Source organism: Tauraco erythrolophus, chromosome Z (genome assembly GCF_009769465.1).
Source record: "Tauraco erythrolophus isolate bTauEry1 chromosome Z, bTauEry1.pri, whole genome shotgun sequence".
NCBI lineage: Eukaryota > Metazoa > Chordata > Aves > Musophagiformes > Musophagidae > Tauraco > Tauraco erythrolophus.
The window spans coordinates 65,726,190-65,749,791 of NC_141496.1; the positions used below are offsets into that span (position 1 = coordinate 65,726,190).

General features: G+C 42.8%; 1 protein-coding gene across 2 annotated transcripts in view; it reads right to left on the reverse strand.

Annotated features, from left to right (window-relative positions):
* Positions 1-23,602, reverse strand: part of RNF38 (ring finger protein 38) — a 127,956-nt gene that overhangs the window by 45,252 nt on the left and 59,102 nt on the right. The window contains exon 2 of one of the 2 annotated variants that reach the window (XM_086628737.1): positions 9,052-9,122. In XM_086628737.1, the coding sequence (XP_086484863.1) occupies positions 9,052-9,122 (71 nt within the window). Of the gene's footprint in view, positions 1-3,560; positions 3,590-9,051; positions 9,123-23,602 lie in introns of those variants that run through there. The other variant, XM_086628738.1, reaches the window with a different exon arrangement.

Below are 23,602 nucleotides of genomic sequence, written 5' to 3' on the forward strand. Positions count from 1 at the left end.
CCAATGTTTTCCGAACAGACTTACACAGAGGACAGCAGAACAAAAATGCCCTCTCAGTACTCACCATCAAAATAATTTTAAATGTCTTTGCAAGAGACTGATTTCTAAGTATCGGATTTTGAAAATACAGCTCATCAAAAACATTCTGTACATAACAGCTTTTTTAAAGAACAATCCCAACAGAGACAATCTAAAGAAATAATATGAATAAAGAAGAAATGTTCTTAATTTTTGTTTGTCTAGAGAAGACCATCTCTTAAAGCTTTCCTGAAGACCACCAGACAGAGCACCTGCTCAGCAGCACGGTAAGCTGTACCATGTATGCTCTCATCCCTGCTCACACAATGATTTACCCCCACAATGTGAAAGAAAAATTTGGACAGTTCTGTCAGAAATGAACTGAGTTGGCAAAGACAGATCACAAGGCTTAAGCTAAGAGGCTCTGGAGAAAGGACAGGGTTGAGCTCATGCAATTGCTGAGTATGCCTAGGACAGACGTGTTCACAGGTTTCGGAGACAGGAAGAAAAGTGCAAGACTGACAAGAAGAAAGGCTACTTAAACAGAAAACAAGCAAAATACAGCATAGGTAGCAGTGTTCACATGAAGCATCGCACTTTTTTAGTTACCTGAAGTCGCCGTGGGAAATACAAAAAGCAATGTTGTCATAAGTGAACCAGGAGGTAAAAAGTTCTAGGACAGCAAATCTGAGAACCAGGAACTGTGAACATGAAGGAGAGAAAGTCTCTATTTTTCTGAGAAGGGAAGAGCAAAGGCACCTGTCCCTTTACAGCTGGAATGCCTACAGAAGACACTAGGTTAGGCAGATTTATGCTGCTTAACTATTTTCTTACTAGGTAAGGAACAGTTCCACTGCAATCCAGACGAACTGGTTGGACAGCAACCAGCAAAATGCTTAAGGTGCAAAAAGGCTTCCTTCCTTTCTTTTTCCTTCTCACTGATCTCAAGAAGCTGCTGCTGTTAGCATTTTACTGCTGTAAAAAGACAAAAAAAATCCTAGCTTTCGATGTTCTGACAAAGAGAAATCAGTAGAGGGCACCAAAAATCAAAGGAAACTTCCTTGATCTTTCAAGAGCTTAGTAAATGAGGAACCTACCCACTCCCACGTGAAGCTAAAGAGAAAAAAAAAATTATCCTGTTAAATCAGAGACCTAGACAAACTTCACCCACAACAGAATTTAAATATGCCATATTAGATTATTTAAATTGATACAGATGCTTAACATATAGAAGGAAAACACAAGCTGTATTTCTGCATGAACTGGTTAAGTCAAACCTGTATCTTTCCAGATGTTTCAAGAATCAGTCCTCCATAGTCAAAACAACTCTCAGACTAAAAAGAGGAAAAAGAAATCTCACATCCTACCTGTACCCATATTCCTATCTTTCAAATCCCTCTGCATACAAGGTAGGGTAGGGTTGGTGCAGCTACATATAAAGATTAAATGAGAAAACCTTTAGAAGTCTAAGTCTTACTCAGTAAAAGTTCCCATTAGATTCACTAGCAATTCAGCCCATGTAACTTTCATGGACAAACACATATAACAGCTTTAAAAGGCAACAATACTACAATCTAAGTTTCAACTCAATAGTAGCACTGAAGAAGTAACTTGTCTTCCTAACTGTATAATTTTTAATACTCTAATATAGAGCTTGCATAAAAACAATTTAATTCTTAAAGAATTCCTTAGTAAAGAGTTGAAAAAGTAACTTGACTTCACGGACAACATCACTTTAAATCACATAAACCATCTCCTGTTATGTCAATAAACCATATTGAAAAAAAAATATTTAGATAAGCCAATGCAGAAACATCGTAAATCATTAACAGCAGATGCCACTCATGTCAGCTTCTGTGCCAAAACCGTATCTTTCAGAAAAAGAAAAGGCAATTATATACCGTGACTCCCACACCACTTCAGGTGCAAAGCAAGTACTGATGAACTTGCAACTTCGATTTGGTATTTATTATACCTGTATTAAAAAACCAAACAAACACCCTGAATCACATATGAATCAAATAAAGTTTAACCTGCTCTGTAAGTCAGGGAGATCCCTAATTTATAAGCCCCTTTTATCTATATGTCACTTCTTGAAATTACCACTTTTAACACATACTATCTCCCGGCAACAATTCCCTGGAAACCTTCTTCACATTGTTATTCTATGTATACATAGTTTTTCTTCCTAGACATTTGGTGGTTAAGGAAAATCAACAACATTATCAACTTCCACTAGTTATTAAATCTGACATGGCACCTATTTGCTATCCCGTCTCATACTTAATTCTCTAATAACTCCACCCTCCTTTCTCTTACTGCATGCATAAGTATCCAAATGGAGATTTTTTCCTCTTTCTCAGAAGAGTTGAGTCTCTAACACCACCGCTGCAACACCCCCCTCGATGGGAAAAAAGGCTTTCTTGAAGTGCTGTGAAGCAGTTAAAGAGTCTGTTGAGTCAGCAAATAGCTGGGACGTGGATAAATACCATAAATTTGACAACTGAAAACAAAGTAGCTGCCTCAGTGAATGGCATTTAAGAACAAGCACATCAGCAGCAACACCTAATCAAGTGGTAAGCAACACTTGAATAAGACAGACTATTAGTAATCATGTTCACCTTAACATTCCAGTTGCCTCACTTAACAGAACATATACATTTGCTCCCATGACTATCTTCAAAAATCCGTTTCGAAATGCAAATGCATTTGCACATTCCTAAACATTCTCATGACTTACACCTCGATGAACTTATGCATAATAACTAAATTACTTGCTATAAACAATTACAACTTAAAATGGACGTCTCCAGAAAACATCTCAATGCATAATCAGTTTTAAAATACACTTCTTGAGGAAACAAGAAACATCTTTCTAAGCAGAAAAAAATCCCCTTCACATTATACAGCAATAGGAATTAATTCATATATACTGCAAAACACTAACAACGCCCTAGAACGCAGGCTTTCTAACATCAACGCTTCCTTGAATAGTTACCGTTTCTCAACTAACTTGAGAAGATTAAAGACATCCAGAAAGTTCATTTTACTATAAGAACGGGAGGACAATCAGCTGTTTGGTGCTTCAGAAATACTTGCTACCACCTTGCAGGCAGCACATTGCACCCACTTGTCTTCTCGAGGACAACACACAGCAGTTCGGTTCTGGAAGGCAGCTGCTTCTCAGGTTCCAGTTCTACCTTTTGCCAAAGCGGATAACGCAATTTTAACAGGATCCAATGCTTATGCCTCCCGAATTAATCTCACCCAGCTCTCGCCCACCTTGCCGCCCGCCCCACGTGGAAGTACGTCTTCCGCTCGGGATTCCCAGCGGCGACCTCACGCTCTACGCTTACGAACGGCGGCCCAGCAGAGTCGGCTCCGGCGTGAAGCCGCCCCGGGGCGCCTGCTGCCCTACCGCCGGGGGTCGCCCCCTCCTCACCTCGGCCGCCGGGCTGAACGCCGACGAGCCGGGGGCACCGGGCGGCGCCACCGAGGGAGGCCCCGCCCCGGGCGGGCTCACCGCCCTCCTCCAGCCCTACCTGCCGTCCCCACGCCGGCACCCGGGGCCGCGCCCCCGCCTCCTCCGTGCGCCCCGCAGCGACCGTCAGGGCTCCCACGACGCCTCCTGCCGTGCCGGCTGACGGCCCCGCCGCCGCCGCCGCCCGGGCCGGGCCTACACCCCCTGCCCACGCGATCTCTTCCGAGGGCGTCGGCGCGGCGTCCTCCGCCCATCACAGGGCGAGTCCCCCGCACGCCCCTCGCCTATCCTGCGTTCGCGCCGCTGCCGCTTGCTCCCGCGGCTTGCGGCCGCCGCCGCCCGCCATGGTCCTCCCCTCCGGGCCGCCGCGGCCCGGCGCGCACCCCGCAGTCCCCGGGGCTGTGACGTGCCTCCGCCGCCGCCCGACCCCGCGGAGGGCGGGGCGGAGAAGGCCCCGCCCCCGGGCAGCGGCCGGCACCTCCTTTGTCTGCCTCCGGCGGCGGCGGGCGGGCCGGCCCTCCTACGCCTCCGCCACGGCCGGAAGAGGCGGAGAGGCGGCCGACCAACCCGCTGGCGCCGGCGGGGCTGCCCCAGCACCTGGAGCGCCTGCGCTCGGGGAAAGAGCCGCCCGCCCTTCCGCCGTGCCAGCCGAGCGCGGAGCCCCGCACGCAGGCGCCCGAAGGCGCGGCCGCTGCCCCTGCCCCCGCCCCCGGTCAGTGTCGGTTTGCCGCTCCGGACCCGGGGCCGTGGCGAGGCGGAGAGCGCGGCGCAGCTCGGCGGTGCTTTGGCGGCCCGCGGCCCGCGGCCCGCCAGGCGGAGCGCCCCTCCGGCACCGGACGCTGTTCCGTCCCCGCAGCTTGAAACGAAACACAGCGAACGGCGGCGGGCAGCCGCCGTGCGAGCCGAAACCCCGGACACGAAACACCCCTGACAGAAGGAGGGGGCGAGAAGGAAGCCCCAGGGTCTGCTGTGCGTCGGGAGTACGCGCCACCGGCGGGGTGCCCCCTGGAGCGGGGGACACCGGGGACTCCGTGCTCAAAATCGAAAGGGCAAGAAAGCCATCGCGCCTCTCAGCAACGGCCGCCGGTGAGCTCCTGAGCTCATACTTCATGGGCTCTGGATTCTCACCTGCTTCCCTATGCAGGAAGGGCTAAGACTAACGAAAAAAAAAGTCAACAGTACCCGCCGGAGCCACGTCACCTGCTGATGAGTCATTAGGGGAACATGATCAGCCTTTTGCTACCAGTGCCACAGGGAGAAGACTATCTATTGATGCCGAACTGCTCAGCAAATGGAATAAATGAGGTATCGGAGAACTGATCTGCTCAAGCTATTCCCCTTAAATTATCATCGCCCTAACTATTTTCACCTTTCAAACCTGCCTCCGTTCGCTGTACTTCAGCTTAATCGAAGTTTCCCCAAATCTGATGCAGGCAAACAAAATAAACCATCTGCTGTAGATATGTGGAATTAATGCTCTAAAGGAGCATTAGTTAATTAAAGCAATAAAGGAGACAATTCACCAGGCATGAAAGTGGGCTAAAATCAGTAAAGTATATCCTTGCAGCTGCGAGATGTGAAACAAAAACGTAAAAGGCATGCAGCTACTCAGTAATAATAAGCAGAATTAACTGAAACTAAAGGGGATGGGGGAGCAAACAACACACACCAAGAGGAATGAATTAGTGCTGTCCTAATTGCACAGGATTTTTTTTTTCCAGTTTTGAAATTGAAGGGGACAAAAAATTCTTTCTAACATTCCTAATTTTCTATGTATTGTCCCTCAAACATTCTCCACAAGAGGTGCTTACAGTCTTATTTCATAGATCACATATTAATAAATGGGATGGACCTTAAAATACCTGAATTTCTGAGTTATTCTGAATTCAGCTTTGGATGAGTCTGTTAGGCTTATCCTGCCTGACTCTGCACTATCAAAAGAGGAAAACAAAGTTAAGTGGATTATTTTTTTTTATCTTATAAAATAAAGCTTTTTTAAAGATTAAATAAAATACTTCCTTTCTTGTGAAAAACATCTTTTTAAAGAGTTGACAGTCCTCTAGATTACAGATGGAGGGCTGGGTGCCTATCAAGACAGACAAACGAGAGTAAGTTCAGGAACAAGAAATTACTAAAGAAATGGAAGATGTACTAACTTAACCGGGGAATTTAAAGATTAGTAATAGTGAATCAAATGATATAGTTACGTATTTGGGTCATAAGTACCAAGCAAAGAGAAATTCCTTACATACTATAAGAAGGCAAATCTAATAGGAGTAATACTAAGAAAGTAAAATAAATGAAAATAAGTTAAAAAGGAGTAAAGCCAGGTAAATATTTGGAAAAAATTCCACTGGATTGCTCCCATGGTACTTCATTTTTTTCATTACTACTGGGCAGCCAATTTGGTTTTTAACTGCATGAGACCTAGGGAATAGATAACTTGATGAGATCTCTGAAAAGGGAGTCCCAGGAGTAGTTAAGAGTTGCATCTTTGGAGTTTCTTTTCAAATTCACCAAGCATCCTTTAATGGAACTACGCCACTGGTGAAACAACCACTCAATGGACAAAAAATATTTTTAAGACTAAATAAACTGAATATTATTGAAAGGGTCTGCACTTACAAGATATACTTGTATCTATCTCTCTATTTAATACTAGTAGGACACCACTGCTTGGGCATTAAAGCAAAGTAATATTCCAAGGAATAATAATAGTTCCTTGTTACAAATACCTTTCCTTAAATGCTGTGCTGCATAAAGAAATGTATTCAATTCTGTTATTTAATATTTTCAGAGTGACAATTCCAGCTTTAAGTATTTCATTCATTTACAGAACATAGGTATTAAACACGTACAGCATGTTATACTTCAAAGAAATTACGAACTTGAAAAAAGGTCCCTTGACATATGTACTTAGGCTTAAAAGTCCCACTTACAAAGCAACAATTATTTTAACATGTATCTCAATTATAATAACTTTTCAGCACCAAGTAAAATGAGAAATGTACTCTGTGTCTATGCTATACTAGATCTGTTTATAAGAGAAGAGGCAAAGCATTGGTTTTGGTGCTATGAAATCAAACATGTTCTTACTACTACCAATAATGCTCTCAACAGTGACGCATCCTTCTTAATGCAGTGAGGCCACAAATGAAAAATCTTAGACTTTGGCTTCCTGCTGATGTCACTGAACATGAATTCAAGATTCTCATGTGCCAAGTCAACAAAATGAAGTAACTGGGCTGGAGGCCTGGGAATTGTTTCATTAAGATTGCAACATTCCTTTAGCATGTGCGGTGTAGAACTTTTCCCAAGCTGTTGTCCAGGAAATTAAGAGTGGGCTTGTGGAGAACCTACTGTTAACATATATGCTGATTCCCAGTCAAATACTATCCTTTACATTTCTCCAGTAACGCAGAAACTGTTTACATGTGGTCAGGCGCAGAGCAGCAACTTATTTCACTGAAACGTGTATTGACAAATCAAAGATATGTCAAACTACTCTGAAGGCATGCTTTTCATAAAGTTCCTAGAATAAATTAAAAAAAAATCCACTAATAAGAAATTTTAGATAAATAAATCAATTAAATCCTGAGTTTTATCTTTAAACAATATTCCGACCAAAATGAACAGGTGCTGTCTCTTAGTAATGACAGAATAAATCAGAACTCTGATTTTTCTAAGTAATTCACAATCATTTCCTAAGGAATTCACACTGGAAACTAATAACCAGTTCAAAAACTGACATAAAAATACAGGCGTATGTGAAATACAAGCAAGGAGTGTTAGAGAATTGCAATTGTACCCTAGTACTGTAACCAGCTGCTTTTAGGAAGCACTACTTATGATTTTAAAAAAAGTATATCCATATACACAAGCCTTTCAGAAAATTAAAAACCAGAACAACAGACATCCAGTTGGCCTCTACCCCCTTGTGTATAAAAATGATTGTATATATATAAATATATATATATACAAACAAGTGATGCACCACGTAATTGCTTACCACCCACTGACCAACACCTGACTTGTCCTGGCTAGCTATCCTGAAAACAGAGAAGTCCTGAAACTGCAGTCCCAGAAGAGTGATAGCCCTGAAGAGAGATCTGAAGAGTGAGAGAGAGACTTCCCTCATCTGTATACTGGGCGTGACGTTGCATGACACAGAATATTCCATAAGCCAATTTGGACCTCAATCCGAAGTCTAAACTCAAATTGTAAACTAGGACTTGTGGGTCCTTTGTTCCTGCTGTGCTCCCTCCCAACTTGTTGTGCACCTGCACACTGGCAAAACACGGGAAGCTGAAAAGTCCTTGATGTCTCAGCAACAACTGTAAACATCAGTGTGTTATCAACATTCTTCTCATAACAAACCCATACTAAATGCAAAACACAGTGCTATTCTAGCTACCAAAACTAATTCTGTCCAGCCAAAACCAGGACAGTATGTTAAACCAGGCCTCAAATGTTGGATGGTACCTAAAAATAAAATTACATTAAAAAAAAAAAAGAAACTGGAGGAAAAAAAGAGTGAGAAGGAAAAAGGAAAGCAAACCAGTAGAGCAGTAGAAGACACTTGCACTGAACACAAATCTAGCTCTGGGATAAGCTGGAACAACTATAAAATTAACTTACCACAAAATTTCAAAACACAAGTATTTGTGCACTTATCAAAGGTACTGCCATGCAAGTCGCGTTCCACTTCCAAAGAAAGATAATTTAAAGTTTGACTAACACATGCCTTTTTCCAGTCATGTCAGGCCAAAAAGTCAATTTACTGTGAAGTGTCGTACTTGCAAACAATGTAATAGATGTTGCACATTGAACTAATGTTAATCAGTTTGCATTATTTAAGGACAGTAAAGCTTAAGGTAAAACCATCAACAGTAGCAGGAGCATGACAGCAAGTCTCACAGGCAGTTCAGTGTCAAAAGTTTTCACTTCTGTGTGCCACACTTAATGCTACTGATCCAAGTATCACTGAACATTTAACATCCAGCATTCTACTGACTTAAAGCAAGCTAATCTGAGAATGTGTCAAAAAGGCTTAGGAAGGCTCTTGCACACTACTAGGCAGACTGGTATTTTAAAGCTGCAGCACTGAACAGAAGCTTCCTATCTGTCAAACTTCAAATTCCCAACTCCAAAACAAGAAAATACAGCTACTGCAAAAAGGCTTTGAACACTTTGCTAGGCTCTAACCTCTGAAGTCAGAATCAACAAGACATCCTACCTTACCAAAGAATTAGTAAAAACATTGCTGGTCTCTATTAACTGAGTGTGTCAATAAGGCAAATCACAAATGTTTAGAATAGCAAAGGAACACAAGCAAAAAGAAAAATACAGTACCAAAGACAAATTTCTGCTTAACTGACTAAAAGATTGTCTTGAGTAAAATATACGTAATATGCTAGAGACAGTTCAAGGAGTAACTCTGAAAATTGACTGCTACACCTGCAAAACAAACTATCTTTGTATAGTAAAAGCAACACATAAAAAACCCCCAACGTATATGCATGTTATGAAGGAAACATTTATGTAAGCCTCACCTTGTCACTGTCATCATTACAAATGTGATCTTGATGGATTGAGTGGCATTGAAAGGATGTACCAATGCTACCTATAAAAGAAGGTGGGAGAAAAAAAAAAAGAAGAGAGAAAAATCATTAAAATTATAACCCAGTTCCTGTGAACGCTAAAATTAAAGACAAATTTAGCAAACGTTCTTTCTTCCCCACACAGAAGAGAGATTTAGTTGCCAAATAGCTACGTCTTAGAAGTCATGCATTTAATTCTGATAAAGGAATAAGCATCAGAGATACTTGGCACAGAGTGTCAACAATGTCTTCATATATACTTTTTTCTAAACATTTAATCAGAATAAAATCACAACTAGTTCATCAATCCAAAACAAGCATTGTAGTGAAGTACATACGCGCACACATACAAATAAGAGGAATAAAGCTACACGCTTCATGTTTAGGCAGCATACTCCCGTCCCATATCTTTTACTACAGAAAATTTTCAGCACCCTGGGTAGCCACAAACCAGCAGTCTCTTACAGTGATATATCATAGAATCATAGAATGGTTAGAGTTGGAAGGGACAAAGATCATCTAGTTCCAACCCCCCTGCCATGGGCAGGGAAACCCTCCACTACACCAGATTGCCCAAAGCCTCATCCAGCCTGGCCTTGAACACCTCCAGGGTTGGGGCATCCACAACTTCTCTGGGCAACCTGTTCAGTACCTCACCACCTTCAATGTAAAGAATTTCTTATACCTAACCTAAATCTGCCCTCTTTCAGTTTAAATCCATTGCCCCTTGTCCTATCACTACACACCCTTGTAAAAAGTCCCTCCTCAGCTTTCCGGTAGGCCCCCTTTAGGTACTGGAAGGCTGCAATAAGATCACCCCGGAGCCTTCTCTTCTCCAGGCTGAACAGCCCTAACTCTCTCAGCCTGTCTTCATAGCAGAGGTGCTCCAGCCCTCTGATCATCTTTGTGGCCCTCCTCTGGACTCGTTCCAGTAGCTCCATGTCCTTCTTGTGTTGGAGAGTCCAGAGCTGAATGCAGTATTCCAGGTGGGGTCTCACGAGAGCTGAGTAGAGGGGCAGAATCACTTCCCTTGACCTGCTGGCCACGCTCCTTTTGATATATTAAAAATATGAGTAAGTGGGAAAATCCAAGGTCAAAGCAGAAAAGTTTTAATGATGCTCATTTTGTTTCCAGTGGAATTTCTGCCTGCTCAAGGTCCTTCCACATTTTTTTTTTATGCCTAGAAAAAAAGGAACAGCATGCCTCTGCAAAGGCTTACCCCAGTCCTGAGACTTCTGTCCAAGGAGGGACACAATCTAAAGTTTGATGGTATCCATACAGATTCTCAAACAGACTTACAGAACTTTTACTCACACTGTAAGGTTTTATTTTATGTGCTGTTTCCTTGCTCAGAAAGTACAGGAGAAGGGTAACTGCTGTTGTTGACTTTATGCTTCCCTAAGGTGACTTCCTCCTGCAAATACTGAGCAAAACAATTTTTAAAAAAGGAGGAAAACCAAAAAAGTCTCATTTGTAAAGCTACACCATTTCAAGTTCTTCCTAGAGCTTAATTTTGAAATGTTAGTAGTCCTATCTTGTAACATTTAGAACAAATTCCACACAAAATGTTTGTCATAAAGCTTTGCAGTTCATGAGTTGTTTTGGACCTGGACAGAACTGATCAAAAGAATCTAATTGTTTGAGAAGGCAGCCACCCACAAGCAGAAGTTATGGCCAATTAGTGCCTAAATCCTTCTGTATTTTTGGGGGCAGCAGGAGAAAGGAAAGTTTGTCACTGGTTATTGTTGTCACTACCTCAGTTAAGAAACAAGGTATTTAGCATTAAAATTGCTTTTCCGCCTGTGAGTTCTAAAACAGAAAGTAAAGAATTGAGAGAGACGGAAAATCAGTTTCCTTCTCCTTCACTGCTTTGCATATGTTTGCGCGCACACAGGTACTCTTTAACCCAACTGGATGTTCTTGAAGAGGATGCTGCTGAACTCCAAGGAATATACTGTCATATTTCGACTGCAATTGCTACTGCTATCATTATGCCCCATGAATTCTATCGAAGTTGGTTATGGTAGATTTCTCTTCTCAGCTGTAGTACAAAGTATGGAAAACGCAGTACTATACTGCGCAGGCACCACCCCAGCAGTCAGCAAGAACAAGCTGAGCCATATGCAGCTCTTAGCATCTGGATATTGTTCATTCATGAGCTTGAGCCAACTCACATAATTTTAGGCTTGATTCACACCACTTGCAGACTATCTGGCTTTACCACAGCTACTGGGAAACGATTCATGTCACAGGTGCATGGAGATACTGCTCTGGGGTTTCCAACTTCCACAGAACAGTTAATAGTGTTCAGTTTTTCTGTCCGCAAGTTTGAAGTTGCACATGCTACCTGAACGCAATTCAATCAAACCAACTTCTAAATAAGTTTCCTCATTCACTTAAACATTCTTTTTCTGAAGCAAAAAGTCTCCATCAAATCAGATTTAATCCACAAGAAAATTCCAACATACCCTGCCCTTATTAAAAGGAAGAGCATTCGACTCCCTTTTTCTTGAAAGGTATTATTATCATTCCCAAAATGCGATACATTTATGATTTCCCTCTTTTCCATACCTGAGTTGCTTTTAAACCAAACAATTGTTAAATCAGTTTTTAATTCATAAGACTGCACACTGGTATCTTACAAAAGTTGTCCAGTAGCATATTTTGTCATGTACACTACATAGATCTCTTAAAAGGGATTTTGGGGCTCAAAAGATCCCATAGGCTAGGCAATGTATAGCTCTATATTTGGCTCACATACCGAGGAGGTAGTTTACTTGCTTTCGTTTTTATACCAACATAATAAGTCTCTAAGACTTGATGTGGGGGAGTGCTAGTGAAAGTGATAGGCATCTCAATGCCTATAGAGTTGTAATCCAATAGTCATAAACATGATTCATTAGACTTTAGACCTATAATTAGCAGCTTTATAGAAGACCATAATAATATGCATTGTAATATAATGGCAAATTGATTTGATGGCTACCATTGACTATTTTACTGCTCTACAAATCTCCTAATAATGTGTTTAGTAATTACTAAACTTCTTCATTGTTTTGCATCAATTACGTCTCAAGTCTCCAGTCACAGGGGCGAACTCAAATCGTGTCAGTAAGGCAGACATGGCGCAGCAGATGTCAAGGCCATGTATCTCCATGTGTCCCTTCCTTTGAATGTGCTTGTAGTTGTGCAGTGTTTTGGGGTACTAGTTCACAGTAACCTAGAACCGTGAGCTAATTAATATTATTTCAGATTTCCCTTAAACATCTGTCTTCTGCAGTAATGCTGTAAACATCTCAGAACATTCTGTTTTTAAATTTACAGAAAATGTGAAGAAAAGCATAAAAGAAATTCAATGCAATAATTTTTTTTGAGAAAGGCACACGAGAGAAAAAAAGATTATACCTACAAACACTCGCACATTTATTTAAGTTCCCCTTTTAAGGGAAACTCTTGGCTTTTAGTGGCCTGCCTCATTCTGCAGAAATTTTGAGCTGGCTGTAGAGTCAATTCAAGCAAAAGTATTGAAAAAAAGAGCTTCTAGATACTTTTGTAGACATTTCTATTACATGAATAATGGACAGTGGAAATCCATAACAAACAATGCAATATATGTCTATATGTAAAACATGTATAGATATGTATATATATACACACAATATTTGTATATAACTGTGTATGGACAGACATATATGTAAGTGTATATGTATATATGCACATACATGCAGAATAGAGGTTATTATTCTGTTCTTTATAACGATGTTCTGTTATTTCTAGAAAATATTCTATTATTTATAAATAGCCACTATTTAGAATTGTCTGTTCTTGCCATCAGAATATTCAAAATATTACGGGATTAAAATATACTAGGATATAAAAGAGTAGTACCCTTTATCATTCAGACATTAGAAGACTATTTCTGGAAGACGTTTGGTATAAAGTTTTGGTACATACAAGGAAGATGGGCACACAGCAGCAGAAAGGTCTTACTTTATCCTTTTGTGCAAGAAAAAAATACTAGCAAATTTATCTCAAATTTGTGAAAACTGAACCAGCTTACAGTAACTTCCCTATATTTACTTTTCTCATCATTAAGCCAAACATTCTGTACTTTTTTCACAGTGGGCATCACAATACTAAACTATTTTGAGCCTCCCCCTTAATGCCACTCAGAAATAATCGAGCTAATAATGCCATTTTACAAGTGAAGAGAAATAGGAAAACTAACACTGAAAAACCTGCAGATCTTTACAGCAGAACTAAATTATGCAGTGTATATGCACAGCCAACAGTGGAAAATGACAATGAACTTCCATTTTGCCACATGTTCTGAGAGGAGGTTTTGTTGCAGAAGAAAGGGGAGCTGCAGAAGGTTTGGCATCACTGTATTAAAAACTGCTCCACAGCAGACAGAAAGCTCCAGCAGCATATTCCTTCAGGGCCCCTAACATCATTACGCAGTGACAGTGAAGACAGGGTCTCACAGCTCACCTGTCACTATTATTGATTTTTACCCCTCTCCCTTTAGCAGGACTGGCTTTGAGAGCCGGTTATTCAATATTCTCAAGGGGAAACCTGACATTTAGCACTGACAATTCTGCTTACTGAAAAAAGTTGAAAATTCAGTATGAGGAAAACTAAATCCCTTCTTGTTTGGTCTGCAAAGGAGTCTTTGCTGTTACAGATGCACGTTTGCTAGCAAATGGACTAGCCATAACATACTGAGTTAGAGAAATTGAATAAAACTAAGGTGTGGGTTTTTTTCCTTATTGTGTTTGTGGTTTTTTTTCTAATCAGTAGCTTCAAAAGATTTTAAAACATGTTTATAACAAAGTAAAATCTTTTGTTTCAGGAATTCACTTGCACCTACTATATACTAGTGCTGTAGATTTATCTACACGTACTCCCAACTATATTCTGCATGCGTGTGTATCCATATACACTTACATGCATGTACATACACACAGGTGTATAAAAAGTATGTGTACATACACACACACGTATATACATTTTACATATGCATATACACATATATTGTACTTTTTATTATAGATTTCTACAATCCATCATTCAGTTACAACATCACAAACAGTTACTAGGAAGGTAATTATGGACTTATTAAGGATCAGACAATCAACGGATAAAGTCTGGTTTTAGATAAGGATCCACAGTTACATAAGAATCCTGAGAAACATAGTCAATGTGATTCCTGAGCAAAACTGTCTCCAAAGCTTTGTTACTTATTACTTAGTAGTAAGTCTACAGAGATAAACTTGTTCTTTAACAGAACGGAGTCTCTGGGCAAAATACAGCCCATGTTAAAATATGAAAGTTAAGAACAGGGAACAGCAAAAGGACAAGGTAGCAACACGTTACCACTAGACTGAAATTATTTAACTAGGTAAGCATAAATACTTAGCAACACAAATAGGCAGGCTTTGCAAAAGAAGGCTCAGGAACACTGGAAAATAGGTAGGCTTGCAGATTAAAATAGTACATATATAGTTTATATAGAATATCAGCTCATACTCCCAAGCTTTAATAACAGAAATACAAGCTTCAATTGCCTTGTTTCCTCTGTCTCTACAAATCTCTGAAGAACTTGCAAGTTGACGGAGATTCTATAAGCAAAATATCCACAAGATGGAAACTGATCTTTATTCAGAGTTGTTAGGTTTAAAAACCAAAAAACCCCCACATTATTTACTATTGTTCAAGAAACAAATATCAGAGTAACACTTGGGAGGAAGAAGAGAGTGTACTGTAACAGTCAGAGCTTCTCCACATATTGCAGAGGCTAAGAAGACAACACACATCTCAATTCACTCCCCCACCATGTCCTTCTAAGACTGCAAGTAACCACACTCAACATCTACGGTACCATCAAACCTACACATTATCTGTTATGCCTTTTGTTTAAATTTTAGCTGGAGATCACAATGCAGCAAAACTCTGGCTTCTGAGAATTCACCTGCACTTCTGTGCTACTCTGCATTTCTAAGAAGCCAGAGTTACCTTAAAGCCACCAAGAAAGTGTAAGAGATAATGCATGGAGAAGAGAAAGAAGCAATGAACTGAATCCTGGAGTAGAAAAATCAACAGCAGTCAGCCTGAGGGACTTTTCTGTTTGTAACACAACCAACAAGACACATAAAAACATGAAACTGATTCAGTTCTTATCATAGTTCTTAGGCAAACATGAAAATGATTTAGCTCTTTTTTTTTTTTTGGGGGGGGGGGGGTTGGGGGGGGGAGGGCAAGGAATCACTTAACCTCAAACTGGTAATTTTGGACAAAACACTACTTCCACTCTACAAATTTATCTGCATATAGTCCAAGACACAGTCAAGATTGTCATCAAATGATTTAAGGAATGCTGGTTAGGTTCCTTGGTGAAACTTCTATCCATGCAGATGTAAAGATTGACTAAGATATGTTAAAGACATGAATTAACAAGTTGCTAGTGAGTTAGCCGGCCCCTTCAGACAGAACTGACAATTTTCTGGGGAAAAAAAAAGGCAAGCTGATTTTTGGACAATTATTCTTTTTTAAAAAAAAAACAACAAACAAAAACAAAGAGCTTCATAAAATTAGCTTCTTTCTGACTTATCACTTCAGAAAAAGAGTTATTTTGCCGTAAGATTCATTGACTCTGGCTGTACTGGCTTAAACTGCAGCAGAGCACACCCATACTGCGTATTTCTATAGGAAAGGAGGGCAAAGAAGAAATTGCTATGCAGTTAAAGTTTCGATGTGGGAAGGGAAAGAAGGACCAGTTTTTAACTGTTCAAAACATGCAAAGTTTGCTTCTCATTTGATTTAGATTTAGGCGAAACACAAATGTTTTCCCTAGGAACACTCCATATGCAGGAGTTCAGGAGTGCACTCTGAGTGCAGGGAGTGAGAGCAAATCGAAGCTCCTGTGATCCAAGAGGAATGGGTCAAGGATCTGCTCCTTCGGCTGGATGCCCACAAGTCTATGGGGCCTGATGATATCCACCCGAGAGTCCTGAGAGAGCTGGCGGATGTCATTGCCAAACCCCTGTCCATTATCTTTAGGCAGTCTTGGCTCACTGGGGAAGTTCCGCTGGACTGGAGGCTGGCGGATGTTACCCCCATTTACAAAAAAGGGCGGAAGGAGGATCCGGGGAACTACAGGCCTGTCAGTCTGACCTCGGTGACGGGCAAAGTCATGGAACAGGTTATCTTGAGTGCTATTAATGAGCACATACAGGTTATCCGGGTGATCAGGCCCCGTCAACATGGGTTTATGAAAGGCAGGTCTTGCCAATCAAACCTGATCACCTTCTATGACAGGGTGACCCGCCTGGTTGACGAGGGAAGGGCTGTGGATGTAGTTTTCCTTGACCTCAGTAAAGCCTTTGATACAGTTTCTCATAGTGTTCTGGTTGAGAAACTGATAACTGCTGGCCTGGATAGGCACACCCTCCTTTGGGTTAAAAACTGGCTGGATGGCCGGGCCCAAAGAGTGGTGGTAAATGGGGCTAAATCCGGCTGGAGGCCGGTCACCAGTGGGGTTCCCCAGGGCTCAGTGCTGAGTCCAGTTCTGTTTAACATCTTTATCAATGACCTGGATGAGGGGATTGAATGTACCCTCAGTAAATGTGCGGACGACACCAAGCTGGGAGCCTGTGTCGATCTGCTCGAGGGTAGGGAGGCCCTTCAGAGGGATTTGAACAGACTGGATCGTTGGGCTGAGGCCAATGGCATGAGCTTTAATAAGGCCAAGTGCAGAGTCCTTCACTTGGGGTATAAAAACCCCAAGCATCGCTATAGACTCGGGGAAGAGTGGCTGGAGAGCTGCCTGGCAGAGAAGGACCTGGGGGTCTTGGTTGACTACTGGCTTGATATGAGCCAGCAGTGTGCCCAGGTGGCCAAAAAGGCCAATGGGATACTGGCGTGTATCAAGAATAGTGTGACCAGCAGGAGCAGGGAAGTGATCCTGCCCCTGTACTCGGCACTGGTGAGGCCACACCTGGAATACTGTGTCCAGTTTTGGGCCCCTCGCTTTAACAGGGATATTGAGCTCCTGGAGCGAGTCCAGAGAAGGGCGACTAAACTGGTCAAGGGGCTGGAAAATAAAACTTATGAGGAGCGGCTGAGGGAGTTGGGGCTGTTTAGCCTGGAGAAGAGGAGACTGAGGGGAGACCTGATTACGGCCTATAAATACTTGAGAAAAGATGGTGGGGAGGTGGGGGAAGGGCTCTTTACATTAGTGATGGGTGATAGAACAAGAGGAAATGGGTATAAGCTTAGTCAGGGGAGATTCAGGTTGGATGTTAGGAAGCATTTCTTCTCGGAAAGGGTTGTCAGCCACTGGAATAGGCTGCCCAGGGAGGTGGTTGAGTCCCCATCCCTGGATGTGTTTAAGAATAGGGTGGATGATCTACTTGAGGATATGGTTTAATGGGGGATTAGGGATGGTTGGACTCGATGATCTCTTAAGGTCTTTTCCAACCTAGAAATCTATGAATCTATGAATATGCTTGAAATTTGGAATCGATTCACACTCAAAGGCAAGCTAAAAACCCCAAAGAGAACACAGTGTTAAGGATAAGGCTTGATCGCTTTCTACCCGTTGCCCCAGAGGCAGAAATAAAGTAAAATATGACCTCTTGGATTAGTCTAAGATAAAAAAGCTAGACAACAAATAATGAAAATAGTTCAGTTCTGCCAAATTACAACAAATACATATAAATTTGGTTTGGACATCTATGCATTTGGACAATGAAAGAAATTTCCAGAGGTGCTACAGAGCCTACGTCTAACCTCAACATCACCTAAAACTTTTTCTCTACCACATTAAAGTCATAAATGTGGACCTCACATTACAGGCTATATGACAGGCTTTACAGATAGGCTTCTCAAGTGATCACATACACAATCACAATTACAAGTTTGTTTTGTTCTAAGTATAATGGATACCAGCAGCAGCAACACAGCTGCAATAGTACAGCTTTCAGTTAGTAAATACAACGTAGGACTCCTGGGCTTGTTGCCACAGCTTCAATTCTAACAATATCTGCATTACCAAGAAAAAAGCTAGCTTGGGTTTCATCTTCATGTTTTAATCACACTCAACTGTTCTATCAACAGAGCCACAGACAACCAAATGCAGTTAGCAGGGGATTTTTTTTTTTTTTTTTTTTTTTTTTAAAAAGTCCTTCATGGTCTTCACACCGTATTTGTTCCATTTCTGGTCAAATACTTACCAATACCCTACAGTACAATAGCAATATATAAGACAAGATCCCGTAACTGTCAAAAGCAAAGATTTTACAGACATCATGGCTGCTTTGCACAGATTTGCTGGCTGATCTCACCTACAGCCTCACCAAAAGCAGCCTTGGAAAATGGTTTCTTTCAAAGACAGCCCTGACAATGCAGTCCCTTGAATGGGGCCAGCAGAGGTAACAGATCCAGGGGCATTGACACAGCAGATTACCAGCTAAAGGCTCTGTACCACAACAACACAATGTATAATATTGAGTTATGCTGCCAGGAAATCCTGTAGGATTTGCCCCTTTTTTTTTTTTTTAATTTATTTATTAAAACAGGCAGTTTTTAATAATTGAGTTACCATGTTTTTAAAGCATTTTCTTTCTGAGAAAAATCTAAAGAAAGGTTAATCACCTTTCACCCACCTGCAAGGAAGATCAACTGAGTCAGAATCTCAAAGACGACCTCTGCAGTTTTCTAGTCTGCATTACCAGTTTTTGACTGTGGCTTAACACAGAAACTATGCTAGAGGACTGAAAGGAACTATAAGCCAATTTACAGTGCCTCAACTGCAGAGAGTAGATAGAAACTGTCGTTTCATATCCCTTAATTTACAGTGAATTTCAGACCAATTCAAGACCAACTGCACCTTAGGGCTAGCAGATCCTAGGACTATTATAAGCAAGGCTTTAAGTCTGACTGAAGCATTATCTCTGCTACAAAGCTGACTAAGAGTGGGGAAAAATGCCAGTAAGACTGTGTAAGCAACTGAATGTGGCACGAGGGCTACTGCTCACAGCGCTTTCCAAACACATTTCCTTGCTGCATTGTTCAGGAGATGCAGTTAAAAGGTTTAATGCCCATCATCTTCTCAAGCAGCATCCCAGCCTGAACTCTCTCCCGAATTCAAAGTGGACTCCCTGCTGTGCAAGTAACAGGGCACTTAGTAACAGTCAGCTTGTTAACTCAGACTCACAGCTTCTAATACCTAGGTGATGAAACGGTAGCCTCAATTTATGTTGAAACATCTGCAAGAGACAATAGGCATCCCTGAAACATCGGATCAGCCACGCCTTCAGCACTACCAGTATCAGGACAGGTCGTACAGAGTAATGCCCTTCAAGTGACACACACATAACACGCGCTTGCACGTGTAGGTACATGTATCTACATGTACTACACAGTCTCAAAGACTTAAGGAGAAACTTGAGTTTCTCTTTTACCTCTCCTAATGCAGTGTTGTGGTTCTATAATAAAAGGACTGAGCGTTGAGACAAGAACAGAGGGAGCACCCACCCACCATGGTCCTGGGCAAAACAGGCTCAGTTTTCTTGAAACAAAACAATTTATTAACAGTTGCTTAAAAAGGACAAAGGGAAACAAAACTGGTTACTTGAGAGGATAGAGAGAACACAAGGCCAGATTTTAAAAACATCACCTCCCCACCCCCCTTTCCTTTTGTTCCCAGCTCTACCTTCCCCCCAGCGGTGCAGGGGGACGGGGAATGGGGGAGTGCTGGTCAGTTCATCCATATTGTTACTGCTGCTCCTCTTAAAAGAGAAGGAGTCCTTACACCATTGTCCCTTGCTCCAGTGGATCCCCTACTCACAAGGAAAACTCCACAAACTTCTCCAGTGTGAGTCCTACCTGCAGGATGCAATCCTTCCCCATCGGATCACTCCAATGAGGACTTTACCACAGTCTCGAATTCTTAGGGAGTTGTGGCCCCTGGCTTCGGTGTGGGTCGTCCCACGGACTCTAGATGCCTCACGACCTCGTCGTGCATCCCACACTCCATTATTAGCAGTTACTTGTTGTGTGCCCCATGCTCTACGACCTCTCTTAAGGCTCAGGCATCTCTTCCCCAACGTGGGTTTCTCCATGGGCTGCGAGTGTGTCTTTGCTTCGCCGAGCCCATCTTGGTTGCAGGGGGGCTGCCTGCCGTCTCGCCACCGGTTGCAAGGGAAACAGCTCCAGCACACCTCGTCCCGCTCCATCTTCACTGACCTGCTGTTGGTTTGGCCGTTTCTCTCAGATCTCAGTCCTCTCCAGGTGAACTCAGCCCAGCAGGCACCCCGGGAGCAGGGCGGTCCCTGAGTTCCCCAAGCGGCTCCGCCGCCGCCACCTTCAGCACGTGGCACTGGACCGGCGCGGGCAGCCGCCCGGCCAGGGAGCAAGGGCAGTGCCCTCCTCCTTTCTCCTGCTCCTGGGCAAAGCACTTTTTCCTGATTCTTTGTCCCAACTTAAACAGGGCAATTCGCAGAGGCTCCGATGATTGACTCAACTCCGAGGGAGATGGGAGTCCAATCTGGTGGCACAGGGAGCAAATCCCCTCTCCTAACACTAGAACTCTCTCCCCCACATTGAACTATCACATGCAGTTAAATTCTTTTTCTCTCCCTTTTGCAAATCAAAGTGAGACACCCTGCTTAACATTGTGTCTTTAACTCAGGGAAAAACATCAGTTCTTTTGTAGTAAGCAAGAAATAAAGAGTGGTGCGCTCTCAGCTACCACAGGATTGTTTTCCTTTTAAACTGTGATAGTTTGATGTGTGGGGGGGTGTTCTGGTGGCAGGGGAGGGGATTTGCTCCCTGTGCCACCAGATCTGAGTCCCATCCCCCCCGGGGGAGGTTGAGCCAAATTGGCCCTCTGCGAATTGCCCTATTTAAGTTGGGACAAAGGGGCGGGAAAGGGGCTTTTTGCTCAGGAGCGAGGAGAGAGCAGGAGGGCGCTGCCCTCGCTCCCGGCTCCCGGCCGAGCGGCCGCTCGGGCCCGGGCCGGCGCCATGTGCTCAAGATGGCGCCGGGGGAGCCGCATGGGGGACTTGGTAAGCGCCCCACTACCGGGGTGCCCACCGGGCCGAGCTCCCCTAGAGAGGATTAATATCTAAGAGAAGACAACCACAACGACCGGGTCAGCCAAGATGGAGCAGGAGGAGGTGTACTGGAGCTGAGGCTTCCCTTGCAAATCGGTGTGAGATGGCAGGCGGCCCCCCTGCAGCCAGGGTGTACTCGGCGGAGCAGCGACCCACTCGTGGCCCGTGGAGAAACCCACGTCAGGAAGGAGATGCCTGAGCCCAGGAGAGGTCGTGGAGCAGGGGATGCGCGACCAGGTACTGTTGATAATGGGGCATGGAATGCACGACGAGGTCGTGGAGGCATCTGGAGACCGTGGGACGACCCACGCCGACGCGAGTGGCAGCAGCTCCCTAAGAGGCCGAGACTGGTAAAGCCCGAACTGGTGCGATCCATGGGGAAGGATTGCAATCCTGCGGGCAGGACTTACTTTGGAAAAGTTTGGGGACTTTTTCTTTGTGAGTAGGGGATCCACCGAAGCAAGGGAAAAATGGTGTAAAGACTCCTCCTCCTTTAAGAAAGGAGCGGCAGTGAACAACATGGATGAACTGACCTGTACTCCCCCATTCCCTGTCTCCCTGCGCCGCTGGGGGGAAGGCAGAGCCAGGAACGAAAGGAAAATAGGGGGTGGGGAGGTGTTGTTTTAAGATCGGGCCTTGTTTTCTCTTTCTCCTCTCAAGTAACCGGTTTCGTTCCCTTTTGTCTTTTGTTTAGTAACTGTTAATAAATTGTTTTGTTTTATTAAGAAAGCCTGAGTCATGTTTTGCCCGAGACCATGTTTGGTGGGTGCTCCCTTTTCGGTTCTTGTCTCGACCCTCAGTCTAAAAACCACGACATAAACCCACACGTTAAACTGAACAGCAAAAAATTATCTTCAGAATCTCATGGTTTCTGCCTAATTTGTGGTTTGTAATAAAGAGGGTATCAAAAAGAGTATCAACATCAGGCTTGAATGGCTTGCTTCATGCCTACCAATATTAAACAGTTCAAACTCGCAGAATGCTAGTCCAAGGGAAAAAGAGTTTTCAGTCCTGTCATTTCAGAGCTACTAAAGTATCTCATTGCTTAAATGAATGACACTGATTAGTACACTCATTGCCTTCCCTCCCCAGAACCAGTCTGATTAGCAAAATATTTGTATATGCCACCAGTACTATTAAACTTGCTTTATCTAGAGTGATGCTGTTGAGCCTCAGTAACCTGCACAAATCAGAAAAGTTCTGGGGTAAGCGTTAGATTTGCAGACTAGAGTTTGCAAATGCATAGAAACAAAGTCTGAATTGGAGCGAGTTTAGACTCTTAATCAACAGCTCCCTTTAAAAAGCCTGTGAGTTGAGTGGAGTATGTATATTCTGGTAAGTTACAGCCATGGATGGCCAATTTACTTCAAAAGATGAAGGAAGAGAAGAAATTAAACTATCTGTGATCTAGAAGCCTCAAGATCCAAAAGAAGTAATGCAAATCAGTCCTGCAGATGTCTGTCATCTGCTAGTCAACAATATACCTCTCTTTGCTACACGCTATGTAGATTTTAGATGTTCCTTCTAATTCAAGAGCCTTTCCAACTGCACTGAAGAAGTTATTTAATGGGTAAATAGAATATTTTGCTATTACAGTGAAAAAGTTAGAAGTGAGTTCAAGAAATATTACAGCTACTTAGGCTGGTCAAGTAAGACATGGCTGCAAATTAACTACTAGAGAACTTATCAGTGGGTTTTTTTTTCCCCTATGCATGGAAGTCTGACCATGAAGAAGAAATATGTTGGGGGTGGTTTGCAGCTACGCTAACTGCATATAACGTGTATTAGGATTGTCATTTTTCCTTTTTTTCCTCCACTCTTTCTTCTTTTTATAAACTTCAACAAATTGAAATTCCACAGCTTTCCCAGAAGTTTGCATTCACTTTAACTTCTGTTGTAGAAAGGATTTATTACACATTGGGAAGAGCTGGTATTTTTCATTTGAGTTGTATGGCACACTATCGGTAACTTTTGACCAACTCCTGAGGATAGAGTACACCTATATAAGAGGCTGTGATAAAATGCTGAATGACATCCTAGCCAGGAAGCAGCCTAAAGTCACTAGAAAAGAAAAAAAAAAAAAAAAAGTCTCCTGAACTTCTCTCCTTCCCTTCCTCCTGCTTCCTCTACTTGCTAGGAAATCCATGCTCTTGTTCAACTGTAGACATCATAGTTCTAACGGTGGTTTCAGGCTTCTGATCTTCCTCTTCCACCTCCTGGCCCCACTCAGCTTCACTGATAAACCTGTCAGCCTTTACCCCACCACAACACCCAGCTGACAGATATCCTCAATTCCACATTCCCAGTGAAAATTTATTCTTGTAAGCATTAGAAAGCCTGGTAAGAGTCTGCAAGAAAAGCTCCCTCAGCTTTGCCTTTTCCTGCAG